A 19396-nucleotide genomic window follows, 5' to 3' on the forward strand; every position below is an offset into this window, starting at 1 on the left:
CAACAGGTCATTTGAGGGAGAAACAGTAAGTCCCCAACCTGATCTTTTTACTGGTGTCCTATAGCTCGTTAGAGTAATTAGGTAAGTCAGTTCAGATTCCAACAGATCTTACTACACATCTTAAGGACCTCAAACTTAGTATCGTGTAAAGGAATGGTGAAACAAAATTTTCTACTGGAGAAACTGGAGAGTGGCTATCATATATAGATTCAAAGAGATTCAGAACCCTGTAAATCAAGGTAGAAAAAAATCAATGCAGTCAGTTGGTTTAAAAAAAATGAAAAAAAAAAAAAAGTGGAAGGAAAAGCATTGAGCCTTGATGATGGATTCCCTGAGATCAGAGTACGTAATCATGGTAGAGAAACAAGCAGCTGTCAGCAGCGATGCATCAAACTGTAAAGGTCACACACCACTTTCAAGTCAAACAAGACCTTCCTTGATTTTTTTAACTAACAACAAAAAAACAACCTACCACCATCGTGTTGTAAGCCAATATTTACCACTGCTCAAGTCTAGGCAAAACTTAGCCTGAGGAAAATGAAACTTTCCTTGAACTACCTCCACTTATAATTCATGCTCCATGCAATTATACTTTTTTTTTTTTGAAGAGTTAATATGCAAATAGCACAAAAGCAAGCGTGCAAAATAACAGTGTACACATTCCAGTTTTCCCTCATTTAAATCTAAAAAAAAAAAAAAAAAAATCTGAAGCAGACCAGGAATTTAGGCAAACCCTGCTTTCCTAGGCTGAACACTGGAAGGTTGAAGTATTCAGAGCAGAACTCCGGGGTAATTTTGCATCTTCTGTTGCCAAAGGAGCTTAAAATACATTGGACATGAAACATTTTGCTCATGATTTGGAGTAAAAAAAACGGCCAGTGCCAGGTTCAGTGTTTTGTTTTTTTATTATGAAAAGATTAAAGCATTACATTTCACCAGATACAAGAATTTTATTTCTTCTGACGTTACAAACATCTGAATTATCAAGAGAAAATGTTGAGCTATACAGTCTGACGTTAATTCATCAATTTAATGTATATTAGTACATGCTTAAAACATGGTCAAAATACAGAATCACAATCAGTACCATGATGCTTTTAAATCTGAGAAAAGACAAAGAATTGAGTGCAAGAAATTTCCCACAAATGACTATACACTCAATTACAACCTCAGAGCAGAATCATTCCAGAACAGGTGGTAGTTACTCATGCCTGGCTCATTCACATTTAATTTGGTAAGAACTTTCACTTTAAGAATTTGATAAAAACATTTTAAAAAATAAAACATTTAACAAATGTGAAAAAACATGTTCATTCTTCATGGGAATATAAGGGTTGCTCGCCGCTCCAGTCCTGAATTGCCTGTATGTTTTACAAATCTTTACAAAACTAATTGTATCCATTTTGGTTTCAAAAACATAGTACATCCAAAAAAATAAAATGACTCTACTGATGGGTAATAAAAAGACATGAACATGTATTTAAAATGACTTTTGTCATTTGTAAATCATTTCAGTAAAACAGCTATAAGACAAGTTAAACATAGTACAATAAACCATGCATCTTCTGACTTGTCAGATCAGCTAAACTACTCGGTTAACATACAGCAACACTTTTCGAACACTTTTGTAAACTCCGCTTTTCTAGCACGAGGGAAAAAAACACCTTAAATTTGTTCTTCAAGTGGTTCAAGGCTGTCCAAATGTTTTTTAGGTGCATCATCACTGTGACGGCTTTGGCAATGGGTTAAATGTTTCTTAAAGCCTCGGGGAAAATTTGATTCAAAATTACACCGTGGACACTTCAACAAACTTTGACCATGAGCAGCAACGTGGTTTTTAAGAAGAGACTCCAAGAGAAAAGCCTTGCCACATATTTTGCATTTGTATGGGCTTTGAACATTATGCTTGTTGACTAAGTGATGCAAGACAGCACCTTTTTTCATTGCACGACAGCAACAAATTTTGCAGTAATACTTTCCCTTGCCACGCTTCATGTATTTTGCTATTTCTTCCTCAGAAATGAAAGCCTCTTTCTCCTCGGTAAACTGCAGCACGCACTGCGGCTGAATGGGAGTAGACGCATCCATTTTGCTCTCTTTGCTGTAATCAGACGATTCCATATCATACTGCTCTTGGTCACTGTTGGATTCTTGCTCCTTCATCTCCATCGAGTCCATCTCTGTTTTTCCACACTCGCTGCTGTTTAGTTCCGAATCCGAGTTCTCCTGGTTTTCCTTCCTGGGCTTCTTTTTCGGGCACGAGTATAACATGTCTTCTGGTGATTCTTTGGCTAATATGGATTGTTCGTCCTGTGAAAACAAGTCATCCAGTGGTTTCTGATCATCTAAACTTTGAGACAGAAAGTCACTCTCACCAGACTCACTAGGTGTCTGGGGCTCAGAGCAAAAACCTGCAACAGACTTATGAGACTCGGAAAACAGCATGTTTTTCTGGATTTCAGAAGGTACAGTAGTTTCAGTGTGTCTCTGGACATCAGAAGACAAAGAAGCAGCAGGTTTCTGCATCTCAGAAAATACAGCTTGCTTTTGAATATCAGGGGATACAGCAGATTTATGGGAGTCAGTAAAAATACCTTGTTTGGGGGTTTCTGAAGAAACACAGAGAGACTGTTTCTGGGCCTCAGAGAAGAGGCCATGTTTGTGAATTTCAGGAGAAGCTGATTTCTGAGACTCTGGAAAAGAAGCATGCTCCTGAATTTCAGGGGAAATGGGAGCAAGTTTCTGGGCTTCAGAAAATAGGGCATGCTTCTGGACCTCAGGAGAAACAAGAGCTGACTTCTGGGCTTCAGAACATGAGGCATGTTTATGGCCTTCAGCAGAAGCAACAGATGTAGACACCTGATTCTGAGGTTCAGAAAAGACAGCACGTTTCTGGACATCGGCAGAAACAGCAGGATTAGATTTACGTGACTCTGGGAACAGAGCTCTTTTCCGATGTTCAGAGAAATGGCCCCGTTTCTGAACCTCAGAGGAAGCAGCAGAGGTGGACTTCTGAGATTCAGAAAAAAACATAGATTTCCGTGACTCAGAGAGTTTCCAAGATTCAGAAGACACGGAAGCAGAAGGCTTACGAACCTCAGGAAAGAAAGAAGGCTTCCAAGAGTCAGACGAAACAGCATGACTAGACTTCCGAAGCTCAGGAGAAACAGAGGGAGAATGCTTCCACGTGTCCGGGGACAGAACAGGTTTCCAGCCTTCAGGGTAAACAGATGAGATGGGTTTCCACGGCTCAGAAGAAACAAGAGTAGACTTCTGGGATTCAGAAAAGGACGTAGACTTCCACGAGTCAGAAACAAGCCTCCTAGGCTCTGGCGATGCAACAGGGCCAGACCTTCGGGACTCGGGGGCAGACCTCCGGGACTCCACGGACATGGAGGGCTTTGAAGCCCAGGGAGAAACAGTAGAAGACTTCTGCATCTCATGAGGCGTGGATCTCCAGTGTTCGGGGGAAGCAGTGGGACCAGGCCTCCATGACTCCGGTGAAACTGCGGGAGCAGGCCTCCGGCTCTCAGGAGAGGAAGCCGAAGCAGGCCTGCGCGTTTGAGCAGGGTGCCGCCGGGGCTCTGGAGACACAGCCGGGGCGTACCTTCGTGGTTCGGGGGACACGGCCGGAGGAGGTTTCTTTGGCTCTGGGGACACACCTGGGGAGTACCTGCGGGGCTCCGGAGACACGGCGGGAGAATGGCGGCGGGGCTCGGGTGACACAGCAGGGGAATGGCGGCGGGGCTCGGGTGACATTGCTGGGGAGTGGCGGCGGGGCTCGGGTGACACCGCTGGGGAGTGGCGGCGGGGCTCGGGTGACACTGCCGGGGCTGGTTTCTGGGGGTCTGGGGAAACAGCAGAGGCTGGCTTCTGCGGGTCTGGGGAAACACCAGTGGCTGGCTTCTGCGGGTCTGGGGACACAGCAGGGGACGGCTTCTCTGAGTCAGGGGACACAGCTGAGGCTAACTTCTCTGGATCTGGAGATGCAGCCTGGGATGACTTTTCTGGATCTGGGGACGGGGCCTGGGCTGACTTCTCCAGGTCTGAGGAAGTACCCTGAGCTGACTTCTGGGACTCCGGAGACCCTGATGATTTCTGAAGCTTGGGGGAAACAACAGGTTCAGACTTGGGGAGTTCAGGAGAAAGGGCAGCTTTGCGGGACTCGGGGGAAAGGGTAGGTTTCTGTGGCTCCGACGTGCCACTCTTTTTGGAGGAATCGGAATCTCCTTCCACCTGTTCTTTCCTCTCCTCATTCCATTTCGCAGGCGCTGCATGTTGTGCTGTGATGTGGTAATACACATTGCAATACATCTTGCTGGTAAAAAAACACTTGTGGCAGTGAAACAGTTTTGCGCTTTTTTGATAAAATATCAGTTTACCCAAGCCAGCAGCATCCATCTCATCACAGTACTCTGGGTGTATGGTGCCCATGTGAATTTGTATGTTTTCATAGTCCGTTCCTCTGAAGCTGCAGTGATCGCACTCTAAGCGCTCTGTGGTTTTACGCAGTATCTGCAACATGTCCATTTTTCTACAGCCAGTAATAGTGTTCACAGCACTTCCCCCTTTAAAGCGCAAGCTTCAGCGTTCCTGCAATAAAGGGAAAAAATCTGCATAGTTAGCTCTCAATGTCAATCTCAGCTATTTGTCATTCTTAAATACCTGAATGTGCTTCCCTCCCCCCGTTTTAGAAAGCATTACTCTTGCAGGAGCACTAACTACTCCATAAGGTAATCCAAACACAGGCTTCTCCACCTTTTCCAAGTCATCATACCTCAGCGGAAAACAAAGCCTGTGTTTAACAGCAGGCCTTCCTATCGATGTAAAAACTCCGCAAGCAAACCATAAGAACCCAGGTAATGAAGAGCTAAGCTTAGATTCCGCTTGATAAACGTGACTCGCTTTCTCAGTTGTTCTTTCTTCCCAGATTGGAAGTGTTTTTGTTTACGTTATGCGTGTAAACTGAAATCAGAACGTACTTTGAGACAGTGCCACTGAAATAAAACCATTTCAAAACTGCATCTTCACCATAAAATTTCAAAACAACTCAGCTGGTTTTGATAAAGCCAGAAAAAAAGAATTTCAAGGAGAAAGCAGTAGCATAAAGCATAGGCTCTTCTTTCCTGTTAAGCACTATTTGCATTTCACTATACATGAAAAATAAAAGTTGCTGCTCATAAAAACTTCATCCATTATGAGAACAATTTTTTTCCACTCCATTTTTCCATCTTGCTGCCCTAACACCACCAAAAAAATACCGTTTCTACAAAAAAAAAAAAAAAAGGAAAAAAAAGCAGTGACTTTTCTCCCATTTGTGCAGTTGACAGCCCTCTGTATGCAAAACATGTTTGTTTGGGGATGGGATGGAAAATTCTCAAAATTACTGTTTTTATTAGACCTCAAAAAAAAAAAAGGAAAGAAATGCAGCATCTGAAATGCAAATGTTAATGATTCGGCTAGATTCCATTACCTACAACAAAAAGTTACCCAGATTAGCTACAGCAATAAACAGAAAACAAAGACTAACCATGTTGTGTAAGTCATCTTCACCTAAAACATGAGAGTTATCGCTATGCTAAAAAAGCCTATTTGGACATTTCTCAGTATTCATGTGAATTGAACTTATTTTTGGTTTTGTTTTTTCTCATAGGTTCAAATTAAACAGGTATTACACGCTAACATGCCAACCTAATTTGGGGTTTTTATAAGACATGCTGTTTCAAAACACGAAGTTTGTGTGTCAATTTAACACTATTTTTCCTGCCTAAACACACATATGAGACTAATAACAAATCTAAAAATGTGCATCTAATGCAGGTTTTCTTAAATTATTCCTAAAGCATTTTTAACCCTGGTTTCTTATGAAATGAGACATACGCAAACACGCTGCCCTTCAGTGGATGCCAACCAAACTGGGCAAAGCAATACAGTCTCAGGTCGTACAACTTTCGTGAGACTCAGTAAAAGAGCAGAAAAGCTAAAGAAATGTCTCCACTGAGGTGGTAAAGGATGAAGATTTCACTTAACAGTTACCGGCTGTGTTTAGCCTGTAATCAGTACATGAATGGTCAGTACGCAAATAGTCGGCAAGCCTGCAGAACAAGCAGTGGCTGGCTCGGGTTATAATTAGGGAAAAAGAGAAGGAATTTAAAATACTGCAGAGGTGAGCTGGTTTGGAGCAGGGACAGAATGAAAACAGAGTAGCGGTACTGCTAAAGCAGGACACGGACACAGCAAAAAATAGGAAAGGGGAACTGGCTGAGGAGCAGGGGACACGAATCCACAAGAAATAAAGGTTCACCAGTTCGGTTGCTCAAGGAACGACTTCTTAGCATGCGCTACATAAAAGCAGTTTACACTAAATCACAGGAAGAGGCAGCTTTTCAAGGAAATGAGACTGTATTCCAATCAGGAATCGTGGTGGGTCCATGGGTAGAGCCTGAAGAGGAATCTTGCTTTATGTATATGAGAGAAACGAACAGCATCTGACTGGGTGCCATCTACACACGGTGAGAAGTCACTGCGCTGCCCTAGCGTCTGAACTGGAAGGGCCCTTCGGGTGTAAACTGCTGATTTCCAGCACTATCAGCAGCCATACAGAAGACTTTTAGTTGCAAGACCCACCAAAATGTAGTCCGTACCACAGTCATTGTTGACCACAAGGCACTTCACAACACCTTACAACAAATCTTGTATCACAGTAAAAGACCAAAACACAACAGGAAGCCAACCGTGCTCAATGGCCTGTTTCTCGGCAACAGCAAACAACTTGTTGGAAAAACCCACAGCAAGCCATGTCCTAACACTCCAAAAGTCCTAAAAGTCCTCAGGAATTAGTGTGTGTGTGTTGTTGGTTTTTTTGTTGTTTTGTTTTTTCAGTTGGGGGATTTGGAGCAATGACAGGGGAGATTTCAATTCGAAAGCCAAAACCACTGATCATACGAGCTATAGAACAAGAATGTGTTAACCAAATCTCAGCAGAACATAACTAGGACAACAACAACATACTGCACTAATCACATCTTCAGACTGGAAGAGAATTTGAAATCGGTGGTAAATCTGAATTCTCTGTTTTCTTTCCTCTAGAGAGCAAAATAAAAAATGTCTCTCCGAACTGTGTTTATCACAACATATAACGAAGTATACCAGGCAGTCTCTTCCACTCTTTTCATAGAACCACAGAGAGGTTTGGCTTGGAAGGGACCTGAAAGCCCACCCAGCTCCACCCCCCTGCCATGGGCAGGGGCACCTCCCACCAGCCCAGGCTGCCCAAAGCCCCATCCAGCCTGGCCTTGAGCACCTCCAGGGATGGGGCAGCCACAGCTTCTCTGGGCAGCCTGTGCCAGGGCCTTACCAATCTCTGAGGGAAGAATTTCTTCCCAATATCTAATCTAAATCTAGATTTTAGTTTAATGTCATTACTCCTTTTCCTGCTGCTACACTCCCTGACAGAGTCCCTCCCCAGCCTCGCACCCTATCCTTTTATTTAGCCCTACCTTACTTTACAATGGATGCTTCCATTTTCTTTCCAAGTGTACCAGTGAGAAAAGGTCCCTGGCTCCTTTCCCCAAGCTGCCCAAATTGCTGCTAAACTTTTGTGACCAGGAGGTAATTCTGGCACTGGAGAAGTTTCAGGCACTTCCTCGGTTGCTCCTCCAGATGTTCAGATGTTGACGTTCAAGCCCCTGGCGTACAAAGCAGTGTTAAAGAGGTTGGGGTGCTTTCTCCTACACCGCCACCACGCACCACGTTTGGCTTTGTAACTCCAGCACGCTGCAGCTGGCAGTCGCTGTAGAAAGCGCCTCTCCGGCTGACGTCCCTACGTAATACTGAGCGCGACATCTTTGGTACTGCAGCATCTTAGTCCACAACTCTATGGACTAGTAAATCTAGTTTGAGAGATTTTTGCCTTCAGCTCCTGCACCGGCACTTGTTTTGCGCTGGATCGTGCCTCAGATGCTGCCTTGCCTCGTTGGGCAAACGTCTGAGGAAGAGCACGTCACTGTCACCACAGAGAGGTCAAAGATCCTTACTAATTCCTGTCCCTGCACCGCAGCTCTGGCCCCAACCTCCTCTGCCACAAAAGAACAACAACTCCTCAGCATGGGAAAAGGATTGGTAACGAGGGTCCAAATCTTCCTGAGAAAAGAACAACAATCACTACTTTTCTTGCTTGGTTCTCAACATGAGAGACTGAGGCCATGACCTGGTAGAAAGAATCAGTACCCGAGAAGTCAGGGGCAACGAGAGAACCGCGAACTCGGACTGTGTCCATTACAGGGCAACCACGGAGGGCAGCCAAAGAGCAGCAGCAACCTCTGCTGTGCTCACGTTAGACTGAGCGACAGCCCAAGGTAATGCACAGAGCAGACAGACCTCCTTGTTTCTGCCCAGGCAGTGCTTACGGCCACTTCGGTCGGCTCCTGGACTCAGCACCCCATCACCCATGAGGGCCCCACTATGGAACTAGCTGCGCTTCCCAACACCTCTCAAAAACCTCCCAGTGGTACAAAAGAAATCTGCAGGAGACACCGTGCACCAGCGAGCATCCAGCCAGTGGGTGGCACAACACAATGACTCTGGCAGCTAACAAAATGTCTCCGCTGCTCAACCTCATTCCAGTTCCATAGCTACACATCCACTAATCATTTCAGATTATTGTTATTTTAATAAACATTTTACACTCGGTACTGCAACATTTAACATATCCTTGCATCTCTCCCGTACAGAGGATAAGCTGTGATTGTCATGAGGCAGTGCCAGAGGGAAGCAACGAAGGCCCCGAAGCTAAAGATCTACGCTGCCTGCGAGTACAGAAAATTACAGGTTGTTCTTAACGTGACATGCAGAATTTTAGAACGCTGCAACAAGTAGTCTGCCTGCCACATCATTCTTCAAGATCAGACCATCCTGGCTCTCACTGACAGAAGGAGCTGTGCCTCTTTTCCTCTTGATAAAGAATCAACCCTAGCGAGCCGCAAGCGGAGAATGAGGACGTGCAACACACATCGGTGATGCCAGTGCAGCCAGGAAAGCCCACAGAAGGTCCTATATTTTATATGATTCCCTATGCCCACAGTGGATTCTCCACACCCAGTGTGACTTAAAAATGGTGCTGCCATCCACACAACCTCGAAACGACAGGCAACACACCAGCAAGAAGCGGAGGTTTCCAGCAACCTCCTACTGATGTGCACAACGCCATTCCAGCAGTTATTAGGTTCACGAAACAAAGGATGAAGTAAGGCCATACTCCTAGGAATGCTCCTCCTGTGATAATTCTCCTCCCTTTACAGAGACACCTTTGCAATTCTACCCTGATGGGCACCGTCACTGCACAGGGAAGATGGATATTTGTTTTCGTCTGCAAACCTTGGAAGTTTTTCCATAGGCAAACAGTTCAGCCACATCTTCTGTCAGTGAAGATTGTAAAGCTTGTTCCCAGCACACGACGTCTGGACACAGCTGCATCGTTGTCGCTATGAGCAGGAGCGGATCCGGACTACTGTTGTGCTTAAGCAAAAGGGAAAGTGACACGCTGCTGCGGTGCCAAGAAGTAGTCGGCAGCCCGGTGGCAACGTGACGCTTCTCCTGAAGCTACATCCCTGTGTTGTGGCTGACAGAACACAAGTTTAGCTCCCAAAGGGAGCGGCACATAACCATCCCTGTGGTGTGGCAGAGCGGGAGGTGAGAGGGTCAGCAGGAGGTGAGAGGGTCAGCCCCAATGCCCTGGGAGCAAGAGAGGCAGCACTATGCTCTTGCTAACCCACGGGGTCCACCTGTGTGCTCACAACCCACCTGCCAGCCACCAGACAACCCATACATGCAACGTTCCACCAGCAACCATCGCTGGACCTGGCTGGACATCACTGGACACGAAAAATAGGTGCCCACACCCTGACCTAACCGGGCAGCGCCACCGAGAGAGGTGCCGGGAGAGCGTCAGACGCCGGACCCAGGCAGGGCGCTGCTGTGTGATGCGGTGCCGTGGGTTCGAGTCCGAGACCGCTTCAGGGGGACATCAAGACCTGAGGCACGTGCGGATGGCTTCGGAGACGTGAAGGAGGCAGCGCTCCCGCTGCCCTGCGGGACCTCAGCCTGCGCTGGGAGAAGAACAAGCCCACGGGGCGACACCAGCCTTAACACAGGCGCCGGGAGCAGCCTCACGTACAAAGTATCAGCCACAAGCCCCAGGGCGGGCGGCTCGAACCCCTGACGGGGCTGACCCCAGGCTCACCACAGGGCACGGTCAGCCTCCGGCAGCCGGCCCCGCAGCCCCGTGCCTCCAGCACGGAGCCACCCCGCTGCCCGCCGCCGGACACAGCCCGGCCACGGCCTGCGAGTCCCCGCCGTGCCCCAGCCCCGAGGCCCGCCGGTTCCCCCCTCACAGCGGCCGGGCCCCGCCGCCCCCCGCTCCCCCCCCCCAAACGGCCGCCGGCCATTTTCCCGCCCCCCCCCAACGGCCGTTACCCGCTCCACCCCCCCCCCGCTCACCGCCGAGGCGCCGCCGGGCCGCCGGGCCGGGGAGGGGCGGGGCTCACGGGGGCGCCGGGAGGGGGGGAGGAGGAGCCCGCCCGCCGGCCAATGGGAAGGCGCCGACGGAGGGCGAGGCCCCGCCCACTCGCCGCCGCTCCCCGCCCCCTGCTCCCCGGGCCCGGCTGGGTCACGTGGCGCTGCCCCGGAGGGGCGGGGGAGGCGGCTCGCGCGGCGGCCGTTGGGGCGGTTGGCGGCCGTTGGGGGGGCGGCGGGCGGAGGGCTGCCAGTGGGGGGGGGCGGGGCGGTGGCAGCGCCCTCATGGCGGGGGGCTGCCTCAGGCTGGGGTCCTCCCTCACACAGCCTAACGGGCAAACTGGTCGACACAGCGCGAAACGGCTTGGCTCTCTTTCCTTTTTTCTCTCTTTCCCCAGAATCAAATCGCCCACATGAGTTTCCCTTAAAACGCTGGCATCCCTCATGGGCTTTCTCTGCTCCAACATCTTCCAACAGCTCCCTTGCTGGCTGATACTCAGTTATAAATCTAAATTATATCAAATTCGGAATCTGTTCCTAGATTCTAAATGAATTTTTCATCAGTCCCCATTAGACATTTTCAGCAACACCTGAAAAGACCGTGTTTAATTCACGAAAGTCAGGAATCCTTTGTCAATCCAATACAGTACACTTTTACAATACAATACAATGCACTTTCCCAATACAATACAATACATACAATACAACACACTTTCAAACCGTCGTGTAAATGCCGTTCATCACCAGAGCTGCGCCATGCAGAACTATGCTTGGCTGGATTCATTGCACTTGTTCGACCTTTCTATTTTCGTTGGCCCCAATGTGATGCTAGGAAGGGTCCTTCCGTATCAAACTTCCATTTATCATGGAATTACTTAAATCAGCATGGGATGAAGCTCACTATTTGGCCAAGACGAGACGATTTTCCCCTTTACATTACTTGTGTGGTTGTGTTTAGTTCTGCCTGTTCCAAGACCTTTGCGTTATTTATTTTGGCTGACATTTTAATATCAATATTTAGTTCGGGCAGCCACAAATAAAACTCTTGTTGGATGGTCTTACAGTGCTCCAGTGATTCCCAGCAGCATGTTTAGTACATTGCTGCTGAGGATTCAACTCGTGGCCGATGCTGCTGTTGTTAGATTTGCATATTGTTAAAAATTGCACTTCTCCAGCCTACGCAAGTGACCATACCATAGGTGCAGATACCAGGTTGGGTGAGAGGTCCTGTCCAGAAAATCAAACTTATCTCCCATTCTCAATAGGATTCTCTAAGGCCATATCCATTCTTGTGCCTGTGTTTGTTATTTTTTTTTTATCTTCTGACTATTGGACGTTTGTTTAGCACTTCTGAATAAATAGTTGGTCTTTTGCTAAATATTTTTGGCCACCGTGTCTTGGATGCAGATTTCATCAGCAAAGCTCAGCTCTCCAGGATTAAAAGATTCCAGGATTCGGTCCTTCGGAAGGTTTACAAAACCTAAGGCGGGATAGCGCTGCCTTTCATTGATTCATGCAACACTCTTGCATACTACAAAAACATGAACATTTCAAAAGACTCTCCGCAGAACAGTAGTTGTTACTGTCACAACCATTTTCCCTTTAATATTTTTTGATGACTCCTTTCCCCCATTATTCTAAGGTTTTCTCTCTGTAGAAACCTGTCCTAAGGAAAGTGCAACAGTAGCAAACTGTGAATGGTTATAGGAAAGTAATTTAACAGAGTAAGAGTATCATGATACAAAATGCTCCCCTGCCCTCTGTTAATTTGTGGCACAGAGTCAAAAATACTGTCTTTGCAAGAAATTTCAGTGGTGTTTTCCAGTTCTTACAATAAATCCAGTTAAGCTGAGCAGACTTTGCCTTGGCTCTTGTACATGCAGTTGTAATATTTGGATGATACTAACATCTGTTCATGAGTAACATATATGGATAATTTAAGCAGCATTCAATATATCAACTATTTCTATAATAATAATATATCAACTATGTTTACTTACATTAAATGACACAAATTTATTTTTGATTTAAAGATTCAACAACAAAAAATATATATAAGATATAAAAACTAATAGAAAATCATTTTACAAAATCATCAGTAGCAGAAAGCCTGCCAGAGAGTATGGTCAGTAAATCATTTAGAAGGAAGCAGAGGAAGTAAGGCCTGGGATTTTTTTATTTTATGTTTATTTTTATATTATTAATAATAATAATTTTATCTGTATTCTTACTAGGAGCTTAAGGAAGCCTCTTTGAAGGACTTCTTTTGAAAGACTGAGATGGCTGAAACATAAACCGATCTTTCACTTAAAATTTAATCTGCAATCAAGAAAATGCCAGGGTGATAGTCTGACACCAATTCTTAAAAATAATTTCTCTGGGGTTTTGTAAGTTTTCAGACCAGTAGATCTGATGTGGACATCTACCAGGAAGATTTGTATTAAAAACAAACAAACAAAAACCAAACCCCACTGTAACAGAATAAAAATACTGACATGTGTGTGATGTCAGGAAGGGGGCAATGTGCCTTTTGTAAGAGGAAGATCCGTAGACATCTCTTAGGGATACAGAAAGCGAGCGGACAAGACGGATTCAGTTTGTCCTCTTAGATTTACGACTGAGAGTCAACAAGGTGCCTCACCAAAGGCTTGTAAAGAAACTAAATCAGTATGAGATAAAGCAGAAAGGCTCACAAAGGTACCAAAAATGCGTTAAAGATGAGTAAATGCCCAGTTCTCTGAGATGGAGGGGCATCTGCACTTATTCCTGAGTAATGAGGTGACAAAGTCAGTTGGAATTAACATTAATTCAGTGTCCATCTAATAAAATGTAATTCAGGAATAATTCAGTGGGCTTGAGCTCCTCTGCTGGGAAAGGAGTTGACTGCAACATGGAGCAACTGGTGTGGGAGGTCATGGTAGCTACGTCCACTGAAAAAACAAGGGGGTGTGAAACGAAACTGGCAGGAGGCAAGTTTTGTGTAAAGGGTGGCTCTTTATGCACTGTGTTACAACACTACGGGACCTTTTGCCACTGGATATTTCAGTTGCTGAAATTCCTTTGGATACCAGAAGTGATTATGCCAATTCGTGCAAGAATTTGGCTTGGGAGGGAGCGAGGAAAGGGGAACTTAAGCCTTCGCTTGCCCACGTTATGTTCTCCAGCAAGGAGCAAGTGGGGCGATTTGGTAGGAACTGAGGAGTCTTTATATACCTCTGTATGGCGGAGGCACCGATGTTTTCCAGCAGGTGGGGGTCCCCAGAGAAAATCTGTAGCATTTGATTTTAGAAAATGGTGTCCTCTGTGTGTGTACGCATCCATGCACATGTGCAACCGTATAATGCAGTGGAGGTCTAAAAGAACAAGGTGCCGTGTGCCTGTCTCCATGGGCCTGGGGCTGGCCAGCAAGAGCAACTGCACAGGTGCATAGATGCAGAAAAAGAGTGAAAAAAAAAATCAAACTTCTGTTCAACTTCTTAAATCCTTTGCTAGGTGGTCCACAAAAGCACCTGATTTCAACCTGCAGGCTGATTTCTGTTTTGAAGATCTTCAGTTTTCTCCTCAGCTCTGTGCCTGCTGGACTAAAACCACCAAACCCAGGTGCTGGCTGGCCACTGCTCCTCGTGTTCAGATGGTGTCTTTTCTGTTGTAGGAAGAGATCGGTGGGCTAATGAATGCCTGGTGGAGCCGAGATCTGCACGGTGCCATGGAAATGAGCACTGTGGAACTCATCGTTTCATATTAATCTCTTAAAAACGTATTTAAATAATGTTTTCTAATGGTAAAACTCAGAGAAGTCGTTTGTCACATGGAGCTTCTTACTGTGCCTTCAGTCAAGAAAATGATGTGAAAATACTTTCAGCCATCCCCATGAACATTTGTCTCAGACTAACTTTCCATAATTACCAAACATAATTTGAATAATTGTGGGTTTTTTTCCACACTTATGACTACATTACAGGAAGCACTCCTTTTGACTACGTCACAGAAAGCACACCAGGACTGGAAGGTCTGCAGGGAAGCGGTGCCATGGTCGGGAGCTCAGTCATCCTCCAGCATCAAGGTTTCACACCCAGGCACTAAATGCCTGTTTTTGGCAGTAAACCACCCAGTCATAAACCACCAGTGCCGAGGTGAGGAGGCAGGATAAGTCGGGATGCAGGTGCACACTCGAGTATTCACTGATGCTGATGCTAACAAGTGAAAAAAAAAAAAGTTTATTGCGCTGTTACACTTCTGGAAATGAAAGTCTCTGTTGGTGCTAAAACTGCTCAGCACCCTGGGATGCTGTCAAACAGCTCTGACTTTATAGTAATGGCAAAAGATATTTTGAAAAGTGACATAATTTTAATCCTATAATTTAAATTGAACGCTCTTTCCTGCCTGCTGAGCAAGATTCTGACGGTAAATGTTTCTCCAGAGAAAGCACAAATTTACATTTCTTTTACAAGCATGAAGTTCGACGATGCTTCCATTCTTCTGGTGCTTGAAAGTCCTTTGTGGTTTTGTTTGAACAACAGTACCTCATAGAACAATGCACGCACAGAAAAACCTCAATAGCACCAAGTGAAACATCCATAATCAAGAATTGAAGTAGCTGAGAGTTTGCTGACAGCAGTAATTTGCTTTCTTTTTTGGGTCTTTTGGCACAAGAATATTTTTAAAAGCAACTCAGACATAAGAGTTTAATTCCTGTCCTTAAAAGGAGCTAAATCAATTTGAGGAGGAATTTATCCATCTTAAAATATCGCTCCATGTTTAAAAGTGTTTGATACAGTAGTTGTCAGCGTTTGCCACACGAGGATCCCAGGCTTACAGTGCATGGAAAACCAGAAGTCCCTCCAAAGAGCTTTTGCTTTCACTTTCAAACAGAAACTGCTTAGAAACCTCAGCAACACCGAAACCTTAGCCAAAGCCTCTAGTGTTTTCAGAAAAGCTGGCATCTGTCTCCCTGACCAGCTGTAACGTCAGGTGGCATTTAGCAGTGATCTGTCACACCTCGCAGGCCACCTTTATAGAAGCAGCATTTTTTTTTCAGCAGTTGTGGCTAAGTATCTTTAACATGGTGTCTCTCTAGAGGAGGGGAAACCAGCGCTGTAGACCATGGAGGGGTTCCTACATCTTTTTTGGTGTTGTGATGTCTCAGATTCATTTCCTTTCGAATACAGGACGTGAATGTAGGAGTGGCCACTTGTCATCAGATCTTGTTTAGTCTTCCCTCCTTCTTTATCCTGAGCTGCTACCGTCTTCCAGCTTGAAAACATCTTTCTTGAACTTGGATAAGCAGCTTTTTGGGTGGCCCAGGGGAGGTCTCAGGAGAAAGTGCTGTGACGCTGCAGGTTTACAGAGCCATGTCCTAGTGTGGATTGTGGTGTATTTTTGCTTGTTTGTTTGTTTTTCATGACTGACTGAAAAAACAGCCAGCCATTTCCATCCGAGTCTTCATTTAAGAGTACTTTTGCAGGTAGTTGCATTTTGCACTATCACATTTTGTACAGTTTTTATTTCTCAAGAAAACACTAGCTGACTCCTGCCTCATTCATGAAAATATCGTGTACAGTCAACCCAAAGCCAGCTAATAACCTGGCTCCACTGCGGTTCCCATTTCATCTTGAGGTTTTCTCTGCTTTGCCGGTTGTTTCACCTACTTCACAGTTCTACCAATTTCCAGCTTCTATAGTTCATCTAGTAATTTCCATTTAGCATAGAATCAAATAATTAAATTCCAAATAAATCAGGTAGGGCCACGTTTATTACATTTGTTCTTGGCCAAACTGTTTCTCTTTACGTTCTTTATTCTTGCTTCTGATTTCTGCAGGTGATCTGGACTACCTGGAAGATTTCCTTGCAACATGAGCAAGAGAAGTTTTTGCCAAAAGAGATGAAGAAACTCCATAAATAATTTTTGCAGTTAGAGAGCAAGTATAGCACTAGCAAACACAGAATAAATAATGTGTTAGAGGTCATAGCCCTAGTGAGTAAATCCTAATTTGTATTCTACGGTTACACTTCTTTTTCCTAACTTGTTAAGAATTTTTTTCTCTACATCTGTGGACTTCATTTGGTTTAAGAAATCATGTTAAATACTCATGAGTATCCCCCCTTTCAGTTAATATTATTGCACATATGTTGCATATACTTTGCAATTCCAGATTATATTTTTGCATAATCAAAAATGTAAAAAGTTTTCGTATCCACCTGTGAATTTTCTCTCTTGATGAAAACATTAGCAATTTGAAGGCATGGAGTACAACCATGCAAGACAGCCATTTTATTTCATTCTTTTAGGCCTCTAAATTACTTTCTGTTAGGCCTCCAGATTTCTGGAATTGCCTTTTTGTTCTCATTACATGGCAACAACGGTAATGAATAGAGCAGTAAACCTGTTACCTAATACTGTAGCTATAGAGAAATCGTAACTGATGGAATGTATGTCTTAAATACCCATTAAATATGTTTGTGCCCTACATAATGCATTTCAAAGTACGTTTTTCTTAGGTATTCAATATTTAAATAAAGAACTTAAAATTTTTCAATACAGAATCATCTTTAATGTTTGTATTGTAGGGTAGCGTTGTAAATTATGGAAACACCTGCGAAACTGCTTCCAGTTTCATAAGGCATTTACCGTGTTCAGTAGAACACTGAAAGGACAATGAAGCTACATTTGAGGCTCTGTGAATGAACTAATATGGGGTAGCATGTGCAAATCTTGATCCTGCAGAAACTCCGGAGCCTGAACTAGGATTGGGGATCGCCCAGGTACAGTGTGCCTGCAGCCCATGGACATGCAGCACCTAGCACATCCTTGCTTGTTCTCTTCTGTTCTCTTCTCTTTCATGAAGGAGAAGTCCTCTGAACGACAATTCCCTCCTTTCCCTTCACACCACTGGAAAATGACTGTGGGTGTTGCCAACCCTCTTTCCTACCTGAAGGCTGTGTAGGTGTATGCAGTGAGTATGGGAGCCAGGACCCAGCAGGACCAGTCAGGGGGCTGCTCCCCATCCAGCTTCTGTGTCCACGCTTCGTACAAGTTTTCAGTCACAACCATCCCCGGCCTCTCCACAGTTCCATGTACAGCCAGAATCTAGCCCGCCATCAGCTCACGCTTCTGCTTTCTCATCAACATATACGGAAATGGCCCAGTCTATTGCGTCCTGCACCTGGGAAGGAACAACCGCACGTATCAGTACAGGCTGGGGGACGACCTTCTGGAGAGGAGCTCTGAGGAGAAGGACCTGGGGGTCCTGGTGGCTGACAGGTTGACCATGAGCCAGCAGTGTGCCCTCGTGGCCAAGAGGGCTGGTGGGATCCTGGCGTGCATTAAAAGGAGCGTGGCCAGCAGGTCAAGGGAGGTGATCCTCCCCCTCTACTCTGTCCTGGTCAGGCCTCACCTGGAGTCCTGTGTCCAGTTCTGGGCTCCCCGCTACAAAAAAGACAGGGATCTCCTGGAAAGAGCCCGGCAGAGGGCCGCAAAGATGATACGGGGCCTGGAGCATCTTCCCTATGAGGAAAGGCTGAGAGACCTGGGTCTGTTCAGCCTGGAGAAAAAACTGAGAGGGGATCTCATCAATGTGTATAAATACCTGAGGTGTGGGAGACAGAGGGATTTGGCCAACCTTTTTTCAGTGGTTTGTGGGGACAGGACAAGGGGCAATGGCCACAAGATGAAGCACAGGAAGTTCGGCACCAACACGCGAAAGAACTTCTTCATGGTGAAGGTGATGGAGCACGGGAACAGGCTGCCCAGGGAGGTTGTGGAGTCTCCTTCTCTGGAGATATTCAAGGCCCGTCTGGACGCCTACCTGGGCAGCCTGCTCTAAGGAACCTGCTGTGGCAGGGGGGTTGGACCCAATGATCTTTCGAGGTCCCTTCCAACCCCTACACTTCTGTGATTCTGTGATTGTCTCCTCTGCAGTCCCTCTCCCAACCTCTTTCCTCCTAACACTGATGTATTCACATATTCCTAACCCAGCCTTATTGCGTTCATGATCATGTTTACAAATAATCAGGTTATGTGAAGATCATTTTCTATTTGTTCTTCTCTGTCTTGTTCTTTTCTTTGTAGCAAAGCCAATGAGGAATGTCTTTGGCAACGGCACTCTGGAGTACGCAGTTAGTTCATGTCAGAGGCATCATGATTTCCTAGTCCAAATGCCCTAGAACGTGGTTGTTCACATACTTCTAGATACTGGTGGTTTTCGACAGATGTCAAAAACACGCAAAAAGCTCCAGCAGGTAATGTCATAAGTACTGCTCAGATTTCAGTGCTCATACTCCAGTTCGCTGTTAAAAAATGATGTGAGGTGGAATTTCAAATCAGGTACATTTAGTAGAACTGCCCCTTTTGCTGTGGTAAACAGAGACAGAAAGCGGTACAGAACAGAGGCCTGGATGCAGGTCAGCAGTAACAGACCAGGTGCCTCATGCTGTGGATAATCAGAACCCTCTGTTTCACCAGCTGAATCTTTCTAACGTTACCTTTCTCTCCATCTTCACAAGAGCTGGCGACTGAGATCCTGGTTAAAAAAAAAAAAATCCTACAGATTTTATTCAAATATTCATGTTTGGCTTCAGAATATATAAATATTTATGAAGAGGAAACAACAACAAAAAAGAGCTTCTCATTTCTGCATCTTTTTTATCTCCTCCCCGCACATACTGGAGGCAGATACAGCTCCTGCCTGGACCTTAAGTCAGTACCCATTTTCATAGCAGCTTTTAAAACCCCTCTCGGAGTAGTCCTCGCCCTTTCAGAGGGCATTTCATTTTTCTCATCAAAGCTGCTCCCTGGAAGCCTGCTGGAATTAGGCAGAGATCCCTGCCTTGGTGATTGTGTTCTGTCTTCTGTGAGTGTGTCAGTTCAGATCAAAAGACTGCGATG

General features: G+C 45.5%; 1 protein-coding gene across 2 annotated transcripts; it reads right to left on the reverse strand.

Annotated features, from left to right (window-relative positions):
- Positions 1–883: 883 nt before the first annotated feature.
- On the reverse strand, positions 884–10565 carry CHAMP1 (chromosome alignment maintaining phosphoprotein 1). Of its 2 annotated transcripts, XM_035565601.2 has the most exons (3): positions 10498–10527; positions 3097–4593; positions 906–2310 (listed from the first exon to the last, which is right to left on the reverse strand). In XM_035565601.2, exons 2-3 carry the CDS (start codon positions 4528–4530, stop codon positions 1666–1668), a joined length of 2079 nt encoding a protein of 692 aa, XP_035421494.1. In that variant the 5' UTR covers positions 4531–4593; positions 10498–10527; the 3' UTR covers positions 906–1665. The 2 variants fall into 2 exon arrangements, with proteins under 2 accessions (XP_050564296.1, XP_035421494.1); XM_050708339.1 differs by having other exon boundaries at positions 884–4593; positions 10498–10565.
- Positions 10566–19396: the final 8831 nt, after the last annotated feature.

Source organism: Cygnus atratus, chromosome 1 (genome assembly GCF_013377495.2).
Source record: "Cygnus atratus isolate AKBS03 ecotype Queensland, Australia chromosome 1, CAtr_DNAZoo_HiC_assembly, whole genome shotgun sequence".
NCBI lineage: Eukaryota > Metazoa > Chordata > Aves > Anseriformes > Anatidae > Cygnus > Cygnus atratus.